Source organism: Gloeophyllum trabeum (assembly GCF_000344685.1).
Source record: "Gloeophyllum trabeum ATCC 11539 unplaced genomic scaffold GLOTRscaffold_00012, whole genome shotgun sequence".
NCBI classification, from domain to species: domain Eukaryota; kingdom Fungi; phylum Basidiomycota; class Agaricomycetes; order Gloeophyllales; family Gloeophyllaceae; genus Gloeophyllum; species Gloeophyllum trabeum.
In genome coordinates this window covers 54467-73252 of record NW_006920421.1, presented here as the reverse complement: position 1 = coordinate 73252, position 18786 = coordinate 54467, and the positions used below count along the sequence as shown (strand labels likewise).

Below are 18786 nucleotides of genomic sequence, written 5' to 3'. Positions count from 1 at the left end.
TTGCCACTCAACGTTAGTTATCACAACAAGATGTGGAATGCTAAGGTTCATTTGTCAACATCGGTACTGTCTGCTCCGTGTGGACATCAACACCAGCCTGTTCGCTTGCGCTGGAATAGGATGTAGGTCATATACTTGAGGATCCCAAATTACCCATGTCGGTGCAGACACTTCGCCGACATGCTCATGTTAATCCACAGTAGCTATTACTAACGACCAAACTGCCTTCCGCCCGGCATGCACATTCCATAGGCGCGTGTGAGTTCAGCGGGAAGTGTTTCAGCTCGTCGTGGCCAACCCCTTCCCCCTTTTATAACTGCGGTATCGGGCCTGTCATTGCCCCCTGCAAGAGTGCGGCTGGTTATAACAAGTAGGTTTGGAGCATGCCTTCGCTAATTTGAAGATGGTCTTCTCAGCTGCACGAGATCTTACCATGGCCTCGTTGGAACCCACATACGGAGCAATCTTCTCCGGCACTACTATCTCATATCTGTACTTTACTCTAGGGCTATACTGTGACGATCACTAAACTGCAGTATAGGTTGTATGGCATCGCTCTCGCTCAATTTACGCTGTTTTGCCGGACGCTCAATCCGGCCGAGAGGATAATAAACTGCTTGGTCTGCCTATGTTATATCGGAATCTTGCGGGGACATAGTTTGATTAGGCTGCTGGTTAGGCGATATTCACCTGGCTGGTAAGCTGATGCATCCCCGCAGCCCTCTCGATGTTCACGTCCTTGAAGATGGATACGCTGCAGCAGTGCCTGATTACGCAGGCCCTGTGGTATTACCTCGTTTACAAGGGCGGAGGCAACGCGCCGGATCAATACATTGAGAACTGGTGCGCCATACGTGTGGTTAGAAAAAGTCATACGGATTGTTGGCATGCCTAATACAGGAGCATCCAAGTAAGCACACAGCCTCTACTCCACGACACTTCTCTCTTCCTATGGACAACCTAGGCGCAGGGTGTACCATCGGTAAGCCCCGTGATTGCTTCACGCTCACGATCTAGCATTAATCATCATGCTCTCCAGGCGATCCTGACCTTTACCGTTCAGTGGTAGCGTCCCTTTAATTCGTTACCGCTCACTATCCTCAATCTGCAATCAGGTTCTTCGTTATACGACTACTGAAGTGTACGTATGCTCGCCGTATCTCTGGCTGATGGTTGTCTAATCACTCCCGTGCGTGAAGTCAGCAAGAAGTACTGGACGTACATCGCGGTATACCATCAGCACTGCTCTCTTATACAATTCCAATTCTCATCGTCTGTAGCTCGTGCCGGTATTGCTAGCCTTCGGTAAGGCCAATCAAGCCATTGCATTGTTGGCCATCTCACATCCATACGTTCAGTGCTCTCGTTATGTAAGTGCTACATTCTTGCTATTTCACTCACACGTTCAGACATGAGTATCGCGTTCGAACCGCTACAGACACTGCCGTCAAGAGGTTCGTCCTCGTTATAGAACATATCTCCACTGACCAATGCTACCCGCCAGTTTCTCCGCGCCCACGCCACTTGTGTACGTCTTCGACAGGAACAGCGGTTCGATCGATGAGGGGACCACTGCCTTGCTTGGGACGGCTAACGTATCCTGCCTTATCGCGGATATAGCGATAGCCATTATAGGCTTCTACCAGCTGTTCAGTCGTCGTTCGAGGACGATGGGCAATACCAAGTAAGCTCAAGTAACGATTTCTCAGAAGTACTGTGCTTACTTTGCGAAGGGGTGTCGTGAATACCCTCATAAGGTACACGTTGACGACAGGGCTGCTATCGAGGTCAGGGATTTCCCAGGTCCGTCCGCTCCGTTTATATGACGAGCGGTCTCCTAGCATCATCACCCTGTTATGTCTTATCCTTGTGAGCCTCATCCGTCCTCCTGATCTTCATACGTTGACATCGTCTCCGGTGTGTTCGTTGGTTGAAAGTATGTCGCCAATTCAGGAGTCACCTACGGCTCCCTGCTCGCAGCCTTCTTCGTCCATGCGAAGAGTCAGTGCGCCGTTCTTTCCTTTCTCGCTCTGTTATCGACGTTTTCCTAAAATATTTTCAGTCTATGTGAACTGCATGCTAGCGGCGTAAGTCTTGGGCTCCATGATATCCGTAATTCACCGCCTACGTTCTCGGCAGGCTGAATAACCGCGGACAGCTGCGCGCGCGCATCGGCGGCACCGTGAATATCGTCTCTCCATCCGACTTTGAATAGGAAAGCCAGTTCTTGCCAAGCGTGCTACTAGTACACCCTTGCTGCCCGCAGATATAATAACATTTCATGTATCCAACGCACGGACCATCATAGAGATCAATCGTCCGTATTTATCTTATTCACTTGTAGAGGATTGGTCACTGGACAGCAGATGTATATGAATCTTTCTTCAATTCATCTCTATTGGACCATAGTTGTAACGGGGATCATATGCCCATCAAGAGCGCCACATACTCTTTTTGCACCGTCAGCAAGGGGAAGGGGTAAGTAATGTAAAGCGGTGGGACCACCCTCAGTACATGCAGCAACGATGCTCGAAGCAACGGGACAGAGTTTACGTCGTGTGGCTGTTAGTACTGGTACGAGAGATGGGAATTAACTGACGTCTAGCGTCATTGTTCTCCTGAGGTGGGCGATGGAGTTCGCAGGTCTTCTTTTCAAGATGTGCCGAGAGGTCAACTGGCTGCAGACTCAACCACTGTAACAGCACGCACTTATGTGAGATAGCACAAGAGGAGACACACTGGACACGACGACAAGATTCATCATCATTGTATGCGCAAGCGCTAGGTAGAGATGACAGGTAATAAATAGCGTTATAGGGAGTGCTACGTGAGAGGCTGCGAGTGATTGGAGGGAAGCTAGACGACATGTGCGATCTAGCAATAAAATACCATGGTAATAAAATAACAACTCTAATACCCTGTGTCTATAAGTATACAGTGTCCACCGCAATGTGTGTTGTGGGCAGGAAACGTCGACAAAATAAATAAAGGAACAAAGGAAACACCACTCTACAGCTCGACCAGGGGCACGACGACCTGGTCCATCTTCGCCTGCGGGTCGACCTTGACCTTGGGCATGAGCGGCACGCGGCGCGTCTTCTGGATCTCAAGCCCCTTCTTGCCGAAGTAGCGCCCGCTCTCGAAGTTCCAGCAGTCGTTGCAGCGCGGCCAGTTGGCGAGGTGGAGGATGTACTCGGCGAGCTCGGCGTCGACCTGCGGGCCGAAGGACGGCACGCGCTTGAGCCCGTCGAGGAACTTGGCCTCGACCTCCTCGTGGTACTCGCACACCCACTTCATCGCGCCCTCGAAGTCCGTGTTGAACTGGTGCATCGCGAGCGTCAGGATGTTGTGCCGGTCGTCGCCGTTCGCTTGCTCCTTGTTGTACGAGGCGATGTCCTGAGCAGTAGAGAGATGGTGAGACAGAGACCCGAAGAGATCTGCGCAGGGTACTCACGTTATCGAGGATGATCAGGTCGGCGATGAGGTACTCGAGCTCCTTGATGACGGGGTGGTAGAAGGCCTCGTCGGGGAGGTTCAAATGGAGCTCGCCGGGGACGTACGACGGCCGTGCGCCGATGTTCTCGCGCCGCGTCTGGAGGTAGCTGTCCACCGTGCGCCATGTGTCGTTGTCACGGTCCTCAGCCTGGATGACGACCGAGTTGAGGTAGTCCGTGAAGGCCTCGACAAAGTGCTTCTGGGAGGCGGGGGAGGCGGTTTTGATAGCGAGTTCCCAGAATCTTGGGAAAGAGACAGGTGAGTAAGTTGGGGAAGAGGGGGGAGGAAAACGGCGTACTCTTTCGCGACCTGGCCGAGGAGGATCTCGCCCTCGGGCCGGGGCTTGTGCGGGTTGTTGAGGGCGTCGATGACGATGTCGACCATCTCGCGCACAACAGGTGCGGGCTCAACGTCGGTGTACTCATCCACGACGAAGAACAGGTTCATCAGATCACATCCCGTGCGGAGATGTTCTAAAAGCGAGACATCAAGGCATGCGCGACCGACGGAGCTGCTCTACTAGACTAACCTCTCGACGCGGTAGGGTATGCGAGGGAAGCAAGACGGCCGAAGTCACACTTGTCGAAGGCTGCTTGTGAGCGCTCGGTGAAGGCCTTGAAGCTGTGGAACCATGCATTTGACTCTGCGCTGACTTCCTCGTAGTATGGGTTAATGGCGCGGGGCCAAGGCCAGTTGGCCATTGTCTCGGGGAGGTACAACATCTTGACGGGTTCCGAGGCCATTGTAGTGGTACGAGGGAAGAGGAGAAGGTGAGGTGAGGTGATGTGGTAGAAGGAGTAGGCGGGTCGAGGGAAAGCTAGAGTCTCGAGCCAGACCATGCTAGCTTTTTCTACCGAGAGCCAAAGCAGGCGGATTGTGTCCCTTGCCGTAGAGCCCGTATTGATTTCCGCCCGTAGCGATAACCCATGCGAGTGGCCATCAAAATGGATGAGGCCGTACCTGCACAGACTCCCGTACCTCCCGGTGCCGTACGGGCTGTGGCAGCCCGTAGGCACTAGATCTGCAGTTGTGTGGCGTATCGATGATCCTTTGCGCCGACCGCCGTGCTGACACGTTTGACAATCACGTCCATTTGTCATTACGCGTTAGCTTTTCACAATTGATTGTGCTTCGCGAGTTCAACCACTGTCATGTAGCTGTTACTCGTGCGCTTGGGCAAGACATTTTCTTCAGCTTTTAGCGCAGACCTTGGGCGCGGATGCAGCCTGTCCTACAATAGACGATGCTCCATCAGCATTGTTCATCGCAGAAAGATACGATGTGCTCACCGTAGTTTGTTCCCAATTAGGGATTTGTCAAGCCGGACGGTGAGTCTGCCTCCGAGGAGATGATCTGGACAGACCGGCCGCAGCTACGCTGGCTACGCACGAGCTCTCCCGCAATGAACGCGTTGAAGGTGATAACCGCATAAAGCAGGCGGCCGCAAGAGCTGCGATTGGTTGCAGCGAGTTTTTGGAGTGAAAGTGGTTGCCGCCAAAGGGTCCGAGATCGGGGAGACGCCGGTCACCACGAGCGTCGCTGTGCCTTGATGCGCTCGACCGTAGATTGGAGATTGCCGCCGAGAGGCGGGGCGCCGTATTTGGCCACGGCGGCGGTGCTGGTAATCGTATCGGTATCGCCGACTAACGCCGCCATGACGTAGCCTCGCTTGCAACGCCACTTGTTTTTGCCTGTCGAAATAGACACAGACATTGGTGGCCTCATAGTGTCATTTTCCAAAGTCGATACATTCACATGACGGAGTCGCTATGGTCTATGAATTAGTGTAAATGGCAGACCCGTGATAGCCGGGACCAATACATACGCCTGCGTGCGATCCTGGTATTCAGTCGCGGATTGACTGACAGACGGTAACTGCTCCTGGCCGGTCAAAGCAAGACCTCAAATGGAATGCTCATTCAATGCATTACTCTCCCGGTCAAACCTTGCTCTCGCTGAGGCACTATCACCTGATTTGTGAACGCCAGGTCGATGGCAACTCTGTATGAAGGCGGAAGTCTATGTGAACGGAGACCGGTACCAACCCGGCTTCTGCCCCGCTTTACTGAGGAGAACTTTCACTGCAGTGAAATCTGACATCCTGCTTGGGCCGCATTGAATGAATACCTTTTGACGTTGTATACCCAAGATGCGAGACGACTGCAGAGTGTCGAAGCAGAATACCTCTTCTGGTTGGATCGATTTCCTCGATACTTGACTTCCCGCAGCAAAGGACCATAGACAACGAGAGTTTGCTCGATAATTTAAACCACTAAAAGGCTTGTACTGTATACAGTCCGCGAGCAATAAATACTGATGTTACTTGACACTTCCACCATGATCCAAACGATTGCCTGCTGTGATGATGATAATAACCCCAAACCCATTTTTCGTGCCGTCGAAAGCGAAGTCCTCACGTCGTCTTGCAGAGCAGCTCGTCGTCCCACCCCTCCGAATTCACGCCCTTCTTCACAATCAACAAATCCCGCGGGTCCACCTCCTTCTTAATCGCGAGCAGCCGCGCGTAGTGCGCGTCGCCCCAGTACGCCGCCTGCCAGTTCTCCTCGAGCATGTCCGGCTCGTTGAGGTACTGCCCGCCCGCGGGCGGCGGCGCGAGCGCGCGCAGCGGCTGGATCTGGTCGTACGCGCTCTGGTACATCGCGTCGAGCGCGCCGACGGTCAGCGCGGCCGCGCCGCCGGTCGCGAAGCCCGGGAGCACCGTCATGTCCGACACGCTCGTGCGCCACGCGGGCGTCACCGCCGTCTCGTCGGGCCCGACCGCCGCGACCGCGCCGCCGCCGACCATGTACGGCACGGCCACGGAGAGGTTCGCGAAGAGCCGGCCGAGCTGCGCGGCGTTCCGCGCGGCGGTGAGCGTGCGCGGCATGAGCCACGACGAGGTCGCCGTCGTGTTCTCGCTGCCGGCGGTCCAGTTGAAGCCGTAGCCGTACTGGCTGTTGACGAGGTTGTCGAGGTTCCACTGCTGGAAGGAGGGGTAGACCTTGCTCAGCGCGAGCGAGACGGTCACGCCGGGGATGGCCCGCGAGGCGGCGAAGAACTTGTCCATCGTCGCGTTCGCGGCGGGGTTCTGCGGGGGGTTGCCGGGCGTGAAGAACGTGAGGTAGAACGTGTTCGCGAGGAAGGGCCACACGCCCGCCCAGCCCGCGTCCGCGATGTCGTTGTGCTGCGCCATCCACGTCGTCAGCAGCTGCTCGTACGCAGCCGAGCCGTTCGCCTGCGCGGCGTAGAACACGGCCGTGATCGGCGGGTTCTCGTGCGTGCGGTACGTCGTGCTGGTCACGATCCCGAAGGACGGGCCGCCGCCGCCGCGGAACGCCCAGAAGAGGTCGGGGTTCTTGTACTTGTTCAGCGTGGCGAGGGTGCCGTTGGGGAGCACGGCGGTGAATTGGAGGACGTTGTCGACGCCGAGGCCGTAGAAGGGCGACAGCACGGAGTGCCCGCCGCCGAGCACCCAGCCCGCGGCGGCGCCGACGGTGCCGTCGGGCGAGAAGCCACCGGGGACGAGGCGGTTCTTCGCGTCGGCGGCGGCGTAGATCTCGAACCATTGGACGCCGGCGCCGAGGGTGACAGCTGGGAGGCGATCAGAGGGGGGCAGAGGCGGGACAGGGGGGTTGACATACCGTACTCGCTCGCGGTGCCTTCGGGTGCGCCCTCGGGCACAAATTGCTCGTCAAAGTCGATGTTCTTGAAGTTGTTGACGTAGAGTTCGAGGGACTGCGAGCCGCCGGAGCGGCCCATCAGTTCGTGCCTGGTACAGAAACCAAGTCAGCGCGATATAAACACGTTGTGAAAGGCCCCGTACCCAGTGTTCCGCACCACCAGCTTGAGGTTGTGGTCCGTCGCGTACTGTAGCGTCTTCTGGATATCGTCGACGGACGTGGCGTTGACCAGGAACTTGGGTATGCGGCCCTGGTCGCACGTCGTCTCTCCGTCGTAAAAGGGACGCGGGCAGTATTGAACGGTGTCGTTGACGACGAGGGCCTCGAGGTTGACGAAGCCAAGGCAGTTGGGCTTGCTGGTGAGGAAGGGCGGGTTGACGACGTTGGCGGTGACCTGTGCGCAGGCGTCGGCGTCATAGACGCCGCTGTCCTTGAAGCAGACGGCGTTGAGGGGCTTCTGGTCCTGGAGGACGGGCTGGGAGAGGTTCTTGCTGAAGGCGTCCCATTCGGCTGATGTGGGGAAGCATGAGTCATTATAGAGACATTTGCACGTAGTAGCAGAAGAAACAACGGATGCGAGGGCGAGGGAAGGAAGAAGGAGGCCCAGCATCGCGAAGGAAAAGGGGGAGAAGGGGAAAAAAGGATAGAGATCCGGGTTGGGTGGAGAAACGCTGGGAGGGGAGGACGTACTTAAAGCGATTGTGGGACTTCTGTCGGCTAGCAGGGGGAGAGTCTATAGTAGGATACCTCCATGGACGCAGTGCGACGAGCATCAAAGTGATGTTCGCAGCGGCGAGTGGCAAAAGCGCTGGCCGACGCACGAGCCGTGGGGCCCGGGGCGGTGTGGCGGTTATTCGCATGTTTCGTTGCAAAGTTAGAACAGACTCAGAGGAGGGCCTTCGAGGCCATCACGATGGGACTCCATACATCGCCGCTGCCCGCGACCGGGCGTCCAAACCCAAACTGCGAAGCTGTGATGACGCACACGCCCCCCGAACACTGGCAGCGGGCCTAAAGATAGCATCGGGCGATCGCCAGATGCCATCGGGGACCCAGCGCAGCGGACAGCGCGGCCGCTGGATTGCCTTTCTCGCCCGCCGTGCGTGTGCAGTATACAGGCCCGAGCCGACCTCAGATCATGGCCTTCTCCCGAGATTCACTCGCTCGACGTCTAGATCACTTGTTCGCACCGACATGTTCTCATCATCGTCCTCGTCGTCGTCCAAGGGCGTCGCGCTCGTCACGGGCTCCGCGCAGGGCATCGGCCGCGGCATCGCGCTCAAGCTCGCCGACGACGGCTTCGACGTCGCTCTCAACGACATCGCGCCGCAGAAAGCAAAGCTCGAGCAAGTCGTCGCAGAGATCACAGCAAAAGGCCGCCGCTCGATATCCGTAACCGCGGACGTGAGCAACGAGGATGAGGTGAAAGCGATGGTGGACACCGTGGCGAAGGAGCTCGGCGGTCTCGACGTGGTGCGCGCGCGCTCGCGGCAGTCTGACTGTCTACACGTAGTCTGACACGGCATTGCCCAGATGGTCGCGAACGCCGGTATCGCGCGGTACCACTCCCTGCTCGACAGTAACGCCGCTCCCCCCTCTCTGCGCACCTACCCTGACCCTCCTTCTCTTCAGCGACCGTCGAGGCCTGGGACCGCATCCACGCCATCAACCTCCGCGGCGTCTTCCTCTGCTACAAGCACGCCGCCGCGCAGATGCTCGCGCAGGGCCGCGGCGGGCGCATCGTCGGCGCGTCCTCCATGGCCGGCAAGAAGGGCGCCGCCCTCTCCTCTGCGTACGCCGCGTCCAAGTTCGGCGTGCGCGGCCTCACGCAGAGCGCCGCGCTCGAGCTCGGCAAGGCGGGCATCACGGTTAACGCGTACGCCCCCGGGCCCGTGGAGGGGCCGCTGTGTGAGTGCGGCCCGCGCCGCTGCGCGTGTGGCAGACGCTGACGGCGGGCTGTGATAGTGGATGAAGGCATCCGTACGATGAACGAAACGATCGCCAAGGCAGGCGGGAGCACAGATCTGAAAGAAGCCGTAAGTCCGGGCCCGCCGTCTCCCTCACATGGTTGTATCTGGAGCGACGCTGGCCAACAGCTCCTGGGCATGACGGCGGTAGGCGCTCTCGGCACGCCAGCAGATATCGCCGCCCTCGTATCCTTCCTCGCGAGCAAGGAGGCGCGGTTTATCACCGGACAGACGGTGAGCATCCATCCCTCCGCTATTCAGCGCGAACTGATGTGGCTTGGTGTCTCGTAGATATCGGTGGATGGCGGGATCAACTTTGACTAGGTGCACAAGGACGTCTGGACTCTGCATGGGATCTGTAATCGCGCAATATTTTACTCTATTTATTATGCAATCAATATCTGAGCTTTCGCGGGCCTGGACGCTGCGTGGACGTAGATCTGGGCGACCTTCTCTGGAGACCGTGGTGTCGTTGTCCGGCAGCGAGGAGCGACGGGTTGAACGTGAAAATCGTACCTTGCTTCGTACGACTGGTACTGAGCCCAGAGGCGTGCGACGCAAGTGTTCCAGTCGTGACTCACTCGGAAATCAAACTTCAAGCTTCAAGTCTCTGCAATCGCGAGTTTGTCTCGTGATCGACTCGTCCGAATCGGCGCGACTCGGCTAGCGTTGCACACCAGCTAAAGACTGTAGTTGACCCCATACCTGGCCGGAGGTCATCCGCGCTGGCACGACTTGTGGTTCGAACGTCGATGCAGTGACCAAATGCCAGCGCAGTGACAAGATCTGGGAAACGGTTCTCAGTCTGAGCCCCGTCGTCAACTTGCTAGTACGACGCGGATTCTGAACGATCACGCAAATCACAGCCAATGCAAGGACAATCACGTAGACAGGTCTCTCCTTCTTCCACATCCATCGCGGTGGCCGCTCGCATCTATTCCTTCGCAGATCCCATCCATCCGGACGACCGTGATCAACGAGTAGAGATTCACCAGTTAGATTCCTTCATCGCTAGATATGACTGAAGCACCGTACAAAGGAGTGAAGTAATATATAGGGCGCCCTTCCTGAGGAACCGCTGCGCATTACCACTGTTCACACTAGTGTCCGTGACTATGCTACAATGCCGCCCGCCGCTGCACCAATAGATAAATAAATAAAACATCATCACATAAAAGACCCTCATAGCCGCGCGCGCACGACGCGCTCGCCGCCCGCCTGCCTCAGGCGCTCCATCGTCCTGCTCGACCAGTCCTCGCGGCGGAGGCACGGCTGGAGCCAGTACCCGCCGTCCTTATCCCGCGCGAGCACCGTGAGCAGCCCGCGCGCGGGGAACGGCCCGTTGAGCACGAGCCCGCCGGAGAACGCGCGCACGCTGCCCGGCGCGCCGTCGCGGATCTCGCCCCCGCGCGCGGCGGGCGCAAAGTCCCACTCGAGGCAGCGCGCGTCGGTCCAGGTGGTGGTGAAGTGCCACGTGCCGTGCGCGGCGGCGGCGACGGGCGCGTTGCCCACGCGGTTCGACCAGAGCTTCTGCGCGACGGCGCGCTGGAGCGTCGCGCGGTCGCGCTGCTGCGCGAGGAGCGCCGCGCGCGAGGCGGCGGCGAGGGAGGCGACGGAGAGGTGCGCGACGGCGGCGACGGGGACGGGCGCGGAGGCGAAGGCGAGCGTCGCGTTGTGCACGTACGCGGAGTTGGGGGGGAAGACTTCCGGGAGGCGTTTGCGCAGGGAGGAGCCGACGAGCGCGATGAGCGGCTTCTTCTCGTCCTCGGGCGTGGGCTCGCCAAAGACGACCTACGGGGGGAGTGGGGTGAGTGCTAAGAATAAAGCGTGGGGAGCGTAGATAGCATACCTTGATCCACCACGCGATGACGATGTCGTTCTCGCTGAGGAAGTCGGGGACGTCCTCGCCGGCGGCCTTGCGCTGGCGCAGCTCCGCGATCGCCTCGCGGCGCATCTGCTGGACCATCGCGCCGGGGAGGTACACCGTGCGCGTCTCCTTCGGGTGCTTCTCGAACTCCTCCTGGAGGCGCATCTCGTACAGGATGTCCTCCCACTCCTGCGCCTTTGTGCGCCCCGGGGGGGCGGCGGGGGCGGCGGCGGGGGACTCGGCCGAAAAGTCGTACTGCGCCTCGAGCGCGGCGAAGGGGTCCTTGTCGAAGCCCATGAGCGCCGGAACGGGGGCGTTCGGGTCGCGCATGAGCGAGAGCCACGTCCAGAGCATCTGCGCGATGCCGATGCCGTCGCAGAAGATGTGCGGGAAGGTGATGCCGAGGCACGCGACGGAGCCGTCGCGGAAGTGCGTGACGTGGATGTTGAAGCACGGGCGGTCGTGCGCGGGGTCCGTGAACTCGTCCATCGTCATCGGCGTGCTGGCGTGCAGGAAGAGGCGCGTCGGGCCGAGGTCGGGCTGGATCGACGGCGCGTCGTGCGTCGCGGCGGGGATGTGCAGGCCCGCGGCGGAGGGCGAGGCGTAGGTCGCGGAGGTGAGGCGGTAGGCGGGGCGCTCGGGCGTGAAGGGGCGCGGGATGTGCCACTCGAGCTGCCCCTGCGCGTTCTTGCGGATGCGCGCGCCCATCTTGCGCCAGTGGCCCATCGCGAGGAGGCGGTCGAGCGCGGTGGTGAGCACGCTCACGTCGATGGAGCCGTTGATGACGAACTTGTACGAGCCGGTGAAGGCCTGCGCGAACTTGAAGTTGTCCATCGCGAAGACGGGGATGACCTCATCTTGCTGATGCTTGGGGAGGTGAGAGGTCGAAGTCGAAGGAGAGGGCTGGGGTTGGGGTTGGTGGTGGGTAGACATTGTCAACGCGAGCTCTAAAATGTATGAAAGGTAGAGTATGAGAAGGGGGAAGGAGAGACCTGAGAGCAGGGAGGGATTACACGGCTATAACGTTCGTCGAGGAGTGACAGGCCGCGGCGATTCGATATAATAAGGCTGCGGGTGCCTGGCTGTGCCGGGCGCTGACGACCGCCCCTCGGGTCCAGTCGCGCCCGAAAGGACGGTGTTGGAGGAGGGAATGATGCGCGTGCCTGATTGACGGCTCCGTCCCAAGGGGAAGACTCGCCATCTTCGCCGCATGGGAAGCAGCAATCAATTAACTGGACCGGGAAGTTAACCGACCGCTATGGTGGCACTGCACTGCCTGAAACTGGGGGGTTTCACGTTTCCTTCATGACGTTCAGGTGCTATATAATATATGTCCCTTAAGCGTAACACAATGTGTGTGCATATGACCGTGTCTTTCATTTTGGATAGAGTTCCATAATTGAAATGGAACCACTGTTGGACAGAGACGCATGATTCTGGGAACCAAAGCCGGGGCAAATCGCCGCGCAGACCGAGCCAACGCCGGTCACCCATCCGTGATCCATCATTATTGCGGTCCAAAGGCGTACAAGGCGGGCAAAGAGCGAAAGCTCCGGGCGTCTTCGCTGACAGCGGTGCGGAGGATCTGATTACGTAACCAAATCAGCGGTTTAACGCCTCATATTGTCCTTGACAACTCAGGATACGTGTCGCATTCTACTGCGAGCTATCGTTCGAAGGAAAGGACTTGCGAGCAGCTCGCAGAGCGAAAGCGGGGATGGATGACGATCAAAGAGACGTGATGTGATTCGCCGCAGCGTGTCGACACAGCAAAGAGCACAGCATTTCCGACCAGGATGGCGTGCGGGGATCGGTATCTGATCTGAGATATTCCCGCCAGATCTCGCTCTCTCATTGGTCGCCCATCGAAGTTGCGCCTGGGCAAAGGACCGGATAACATCGACCCGAGTTGATTGCCTTTACTACAACAAACCGCTCGACAGACCACCGCCCAGACCGGAACAGGCACGCGTACGGCATCAAGCGCCCTCCGATCAGCCTCCAACCGCACGCCATGCCTCCCTGCAGCAGCGGCTCCGCACAACGATGCCGATCGGACTCTAGTGCAAGTGATATATAATATCGTTTGCGCCGGCTCCGACACTCCAACCCGCCAGCCAGCCATGTCGTCGTCCACGTCCCCGACGAGCGTGCCTCTGCCGTCCATCCAGGTCCTCGGCGCCGTCGCCGTCGCCGCCTTCCTCCTCTACCGCCTGCTCAGGATCGGCAGCCGCGAGAAGTTCCTCCCCCCCGGGCCCCCGACTATCCCCCTCCTGGGCAACATCCACATTTTCCCCACATCCCTCGCCTATCACAAGTGAGTCCGTTCAGACTACCTTCATGGATTCAGCACTCAGTACATGTACAGAATGTCAGAGTGGAATCGCCAATATGGCGACATCTACAGCCTGAAGATAGGTTCGGGTACGGTCGTCGTCATCGGCTCCGCGCAGGCGGTCTACGAAGTCTTCGACAAGAACTCCGGCCTCACCGCCGACCGCCCACCCAACCACTTTGTCGACATCGTGACCGAAGGGTACCACCTCGTCCTCTCGCACTACGGTACGTCTCCCCGCTTCCACTTGCTTACAGCAAGTATAACACGACACACACAGGCTCCATCTGGCGGAACATGCGCAAGGGCGCGCACGAGATCCTCACGCTCAAGAGCGCGATCCACCACCGGCCCATCCAGGACGCCGAGTCCGTCCAGCTCATGTACGAGCTCCTCACGCAGCCGGCCAACTTCTTCGACTCCGTGCGCCGCTTCAGCATGTCCGTCATCCTCTCCGTCACCTTCGGCAAGCGCGCGCCGCGCATCACCACCAAGGAGCTCCTCGCCTTCTTCGAGATGCACCCGCACTGGGAGCGCCTGCTCTTCCCCGGCCAGTACGCGCCCGTCGACTTCCTGCCCTTTTTGAAGTATGTGCCCGAGCGCTTCGCGGCCTGGAAGAAGGACTGCAAGATGGTGAAGAAGATGCAGGAGGATCTTTACTTTGGACTGATGGAGGAGACCAAGCACCGCCTCGAGCGCAAGGGCGAGGAGAACGGGTGCTACATGGAGACCGTCATCAAGAAGGCCGACGAGTGGGGGTACAACTACCAGATGGTCGGGTGCGCATCCTCCTCCTCACCGTTCTCTCGTCCCCGCGTCCTCACGCTATCGCTTGCAGCCACCTGGGCGGCACGCTCGTCGAGGCCGGCTCGGACACGACCTCGTCCTTCACGCAGACGCTCATCCTCGCGCTCACCGCGTTCCCCGACGTGCAGAAGAAGGCGCACGCGGAGCTCGACCGCGTCGTCGGCCAGGACCGCATGCCCACGTACGAGGACTACGAGCACCTGCCCTACATCCGCGCGATCGTCAACGAGGTGCACCGCTTCCGCCCCAACGCCCCGCTCATCCCGCGCCGCGCGCAGGACGACGTCTTCGTATGTCCCCTCTCTCTGCCATCGTCTGGCAATATATATATATATCGCGGTGCTAACTGTGTGCGCGCGTCTGCAGTACAAGGGCTACCGCATCCCCAAGGGCGCGACGATCGTCGAGAACCTCTACGGCCTCTTCCACGACCCCGAGGTGTACGACGACCCCGAGCGCTTCTGGCCCGACCGCTTCATCCTCTCCGAGTTCGGCACCAAGAAGGCGCTGGAGAAGGACCCCGGGCGGCGCAACAACCTCGCGTTCGGCTCCGGGCGCCGCATCTGCGCGGGCTACCACGTCGGGAGCTACTCGACCGCGATCAACACGATGAACCTGCTCTGGAGCTTCGACTTCCTGCCCGCGAAGGACGCGCACGGCGTCGAGCGCTACCCGGACATTTTCAACTACGCCGAGGTGCGCTGCGTGCGGCGCGGGTTTTTTTTTGGTGTATCATCGAGACTGATTTCTTTTTTCCTTTCGCTTTTTTTCGCGCAGGCGCTCGCGTCGTTCCCCAACCCGTTCGAGTGCGTGATCAGGCCCCGCACGCCCGCGCACGCGACGATGATCAAGCGCGCGTTCGTCGACCACATCCCCGACTTCCAGCGCTACGAGCACGACATCTCGCCCGAGGACAAGGCGTTCACCGACGCGCTGCGCGCCGAGGTCAAGAAGAGCCTCTGATGGCGCGCTCCCCTCCTTCTCCGCCTCGTGTTTGTGGATTCGTCCGTCTTGTTGGGCTTGGGGTTGTGGACTGTAACGAGTATCTAACGCCAGGCACCCCCGCCGCTATGGAGGGGTGTGCATAGTACATGTATTATCGCGTAACTTATGCTATAGACTGGGAATGCATATACATTACCACACGCGTTCTCCCGCCTGTGTCCTCGGGAGGTGAAGTCGAGCATCAGCCCGGTGAAGGAGGTTAGACTCAGCCATCCCTTGCGGCCGGAGGAAACGTGCGGACGCCGTTTGGGTTTGTATGTAGATCCGAAATCGAGAGATTACATGTCGCTCTTCGCCGTCAAGCCATACTGTACGGTACTCCAGATCTAGACTCTAGTGTGTAGCCCTACAGGAGATATGGCTAAGCTCGAGTTGTGACCAAGTTATGACGGTCTCGCTCAAACGTACAGAACGAGAGTAGTTGATCTACGCTTTACAACGCACTACCACGGAGCGTAATATGAATGACCCGGCGATTCAATGGAAATTATGCTCAAGGTAAGCCCCCCTAAAAAACTGCGTAAAGACCACACAAAGACAGAGGTCTGGCGCCAGATTCAGAGTTGAGGCGGGAGTGCATGCAAGTGAGTGCGAGACGAGAATTCGATCCGAAACATGAATGATGTGGCAAGGTGGCTGACGTTGTGACTATTTGGCTATCGTGGCTGCACCTTTCTTGGACGAAAAGTTTACGAAATGCCTCGAACATTAGACGCAGGCATTGCGTCTGCTTCGACACTTGCTCTACACGCTACTCGACTCTCAAATGAGTGGTTTATACCTGATCAACCAAGGAGAGATGTACTCGTTCTACCTGGACGCCGATATCAAATGACATCGCAGTCGCTGACTCCCTCTCTCTGCTGGCGTCGCACTTTGTCGACGTGGGCAAAACGGAGGCGGGCGAGATCAAGCTGATCGAGGAGTGTAAGTACTTGTGTAACATTCGACACTGACACTTCATGGTGTCGCGGAGGAATCCATTCTGTCGTGTCGCTCGACCGCTGTTGGATGTACGTTGTCCTGTTATTCTGTCGCCATCCTATGCTAATGATTTCGTCAAAGGAAGATAGCTATACGTCGCCAATCGAGCTGCTTGTGGACCATAAGATACTCAGGTATTCAAGCGTTGAACTTCTTGTGGACACCCGTCCGCGGTTCTCTCGTGTCCTCTGATGATGTTTATCCATCAATGCCGAGATCGATGTGGTGGGTGGACGCCATCAGGGACAGTTCAGAGCTCCATGTGAGGGTCGAACGTTGTGTAACTCGGCACGCACGATTTGGTTCTGTAGCGAAGCATCCGTCTCCAGGACATGACGGTAGCCAGTTACGCAAATTTTATCCGGTTCTGCTTTCTGATCGTACAGGTGACGACTGATATTTTCTGTTCACGTTCTAGCGCGGTACCCAGATATAAAATACAATTTCCAACTACAGGAGGACCCACGATTGTAGATAAGAAAAATTGGCCGCTACCCCCTTGCCGCGCCCACGCATAAAGACGTGCTATGCTCGGCCTTCAGTCCTCGCTTGCCCCAACCTCCTCTCCCGCTTCGGATGCACTGTCATTGACCCCTTCCTCGCTAACGGCGTCGCATTGAAGCTCTCTTCGTTCCCCTCCGTGGATTTCGCCGAACTCCTCTTCCTCGTCATCAGCCTCATAGTTGGGTTCTTCCGCCTCCTCTTGCCTCCTCTCCTCCACATCCTCTTCCGGAGAAACGTACCACTGTTCGATATCGTCATGGGAGGCATCCTTCGCCTCCACACCATCCCACTTGACAATATTGAAGATATGCCGGAGGACGTCAATGTCTCCGGCTAAGATGTTGATTCCTCCGGTTACAGTAAGTTCTTTTAGTTGTTCTGGACGATCCAGACGCTGATAGGGCTTAACGAAGCGATCGACGAAGTCGACCACCCCAAAGATCTGCCTCCAAGAATCGCGGAACCACACTGATTCCAGGTGCAGCGTTTGCAGCTTCGGAAACAGCGGATCCGTCGGCTCGCCCGACCCATCAACGGCATAGAGGCCGGCAGGGAGAGTTGATGTATACCTACCGGAGACGCATAGGTCGGTCACGCCTGGCATGAGATTGAAGAGCTGTCGCCAAGCCACGACAGATCGCTCCACATATGCCCGACCGTCTTCTATGGTCAAGTGTTTGACCGCCGGCAGATATGGTTGCAGTCGTGGGCGCAACGCGTCCAGGATCCGGGCCTCTTCATCGTAGTCGTAGCCTTCGAACACAAGACAGAGCCCAGTGGTCTGCGATTGCCACGTCGCGGTGCTCGGATCCTGAGCCAGCATACAATAGAGGCTCGTGGGGTTCGGGTTATACATGGTGCAGCCGCGGAGCACCTGGGTCGAGCCGATCCCGTCGATAACACCCTGCATGCACTCTATGATCTGCTCCAGCAGATAGTCGAAGTCAAGGACTTGCACGCAGGCATACTCTAGCTGCGGCATGACCATGTCGCGCAGCAGTTTCGCGTCGCGGAGGCCATAGAGATCGATGGATAGGGTCCGCAGGGAGGGGAATGGTAACTTGTCGAGTTGGATCATAACTCCAGGGTTGATCGGGATAGGTCCGAGATCCAGACTGAGCTTAAGGTCCGTAAGGTTGGGTAGACCACGTAAGACCTGCCATATATCCAAAGTCGTCATAGCCATTCTGACAGCAGTGATATGCAGTTCAGTCAACGTCGGCGTGAAGAGCATCCTGAAGTCATTCAGGCTGTCGAGGCCACTAAGCCGAAGACGCCGCAAGACCGGGGACGTGAAAGGAGTCAGGTTTGCCGCACCGAAAGCACCCGTGACGCTGATTTGCAGCTCCTCCAGGATGGGCGATGTACCATTTACCTGTCCGACGACGCTACCCAAAACCGTGGACGAGACCGAAATACAGAGGGACCGAAGCCGGGAGCGGACGCCCATCACCATGCCTAGTTTCTCCTTGTTGTCTTTGCTGCGATCCTCGACGTCGTTGCCACCGTCGTTGTCGTCAAGCGATCCGGCGATTGTCAATGTGGCATTGCGGGAGCGAGCGATGAGGTCCTTCAGACTGTCGACCGTTTGAATGAATATGGCCGTCCAATACTTCCGGTTGTTCACAAGCTGTTCCCTCCATCTGCCGCAGATGTGGGTTAAGGAAACAATCTGAGACTGTCGGGTGGCGGGGTCGGGCGTTGTGGCGTCCAAGTCGGCCACCACCTCGTCAGCCACTTTGGCCATAAGCTCCGGCGGAATGGAGCTGAAGGACGGTTTGTTCATCGTGACTGGAGTGGCGCTGTGGTTGCGATACGACATGAGCGACACGTGTGGCGCGGGCAAGAATCAGTAAGGGAAGTGAGCCAACGTACCGTCACTGATTGTTGTGCTTATGATAGGATTGTGGCTTGGTAACAAGGGAGCAGGAGGGGCCACTGAGGAGGGACGCGTGCGGTCTCAGTGTGGTTGGGGGGAACAGTCGAACTTCGACAAGAGTGCCTTTTATGGGCACGTGCTTGCCGGTCGTCGCGTACTTACCACGCCACACCCATTGTCCTCGCACTGCGTCCAAACAACCTACCAACCGAAAGCGAGTCTCAAGTGTCAAGCTTCTGTGTACGCTCCCCCGTTTCTCATGA

General features: G+C 58.0%; 7 protein-coding genes across 7 annotated transcripts in view; 3 read left to right on the top strand and 4 right to left on the bottom strand.

Moving 5' to 3' along the window:
* Positions 1-745: 745 nt before the first annotated feature.
* On the top strand, positions 746-2215 carry GLOTRDRAFT_131674 (uncharacterized protein; the record flags this gene model as incomplete). The annotated part of the gene is made up of 14 exons (XM_007870558.1): positions 746-843; positions 901-910; positions 965-982; positions 1040-1057; positions 1116-1141; positions 1204-1228; positions 1281-1305; positions 1359-1370; positions 1439-1454; positions 1505-1684; positions 1734-1869; positions 1938-2001; positions 2063-2087; positions 2140-2215. The coding sequence occupies 14 exons, from the start codon at positions 746-748 to the stop codon at positions 2213-2215; spliced, it is 729 nt and encodes a 242-aa protein (XP_007868749.1).
* Positions 2216-3009: 794 nt separating this feature from the next.
* GLOTRDRAFT_117331 (terpenoid synthase) lies at positions 3010-4217 on the bottom strand (the record flags this gene model as incomplete). The annotated part of the gene is made up of 4 exons (XM_007870557.1): positions 3010-3396; positions 3455-3737; positions 3794-3968; positions 4064-4217. The coding sequence occupies 4 exons, from the start codon at positions 4215-4217 to the stop codon at positions 3010-3012; spliced, it is 999 nt and encodes a 332-aa protein (XP_007868748.1).
* A 1691-nt stretch (positions 4218-5908) lies between these two features.
* Positions 5909-7785, bottom strand: GLOTRDRAFT_131672 (FAD-binding domain-containing protein; the record flags this gene model as incomplete). The annotated part of the gene is made up of 3 exons (XM_007870556.1): positions 5909-7086; positions 7137-7264; positions 7319-7785. The coding sequence occupies 3 exons, from the start codon at positions 7783-7785 to the stop codon at positions 5909-5911; spliced, it is 1773 nt and encodes a 590-aa protein (XP_007868747.1).
* Positions 7786-8369: 584 nt separating this feature from the next.
* Positions 8370-9466, top strand: GLOTRDRAFT_131671 (acetoin reductase; the record flags this gene model as incomplete). Its single annotated transcript, XM_007870555.1, has 6 exons — positions 8370-8648; positions 8709-8754; positions 8808-9083; positions 9141-9211; positions 9272-9376; positions 9434-9466. The coding sequence occupies 6 exons, from the start codon at positions 8370-8372 to the stop codon at positions 9464-9466; spliced, it is 810 nt and encodes a 269-aa protein (XP_007868746.1).
* Positions 9467-10324: 858 nt separating this feature from the next.
* GLOTRDRAFT_140191 (uncharacterized protein) lies at positions 10325-12025 on the bottom strand (the record flags this gene model as incomplete). Its single annotated transcript, XM_007870554.1, has 2 exons — positions 10992-12025; positions 10325-10933 (listed from the first exon to the last, which is right to left on the bottom strand). Exons 1-2 carry the CDS (start codon positions 11940-11942, stop codon positions 10325-10327), a joined length of 1560 nt encoding a protein of 519 aa, XP_007868745.1. The 5' UTR covers positions 11943-12025.
* A 1102-nt stretch (positions 12026-13127) lies between these two features.
* GLOTRDRAFT_64097 (cytochrome P450) lies at positions 13128-15297 on the top strand. Its single transcript, XM_007870553.1, has 6 exons — positions 13128-13326; positions 13378-13571; positions 13625-14123; positions 14183-14441; positions 14518-14847; positions 14929-15297. The coding sequence occupies exons 1-6, from the start codon at positions 13133-13135 to the stop codon at positions 15112-15114; spliced, it is 1662 nt and encodes a 553-aa protein (XP_007868744.1). The 5' UTR covers positions 13128-13132; the 3' UTR covers positions 15115-15297.
* Positions 15298-17641: 2344 nt separating this feature from the next.
* The window catches only part of GLOTRDRAFT_100937 (uncharacterized protein), a 2093-nt gene continuing 948 nt past the window's right edge, over positions 17642-18786 (bottom strand). Inside the window, exon 2 of the mRNA XM_007870552.1 lies at positions 17642-17793. Within this exon, the coding sequence (XP_007868743.1) occupies positions 17719-17793 (75 nt within the window). The 3' untranslated portion in view covers positions 17642-17718. The remainder of the gene's footprint in view (positions 17794-18786) is intronic.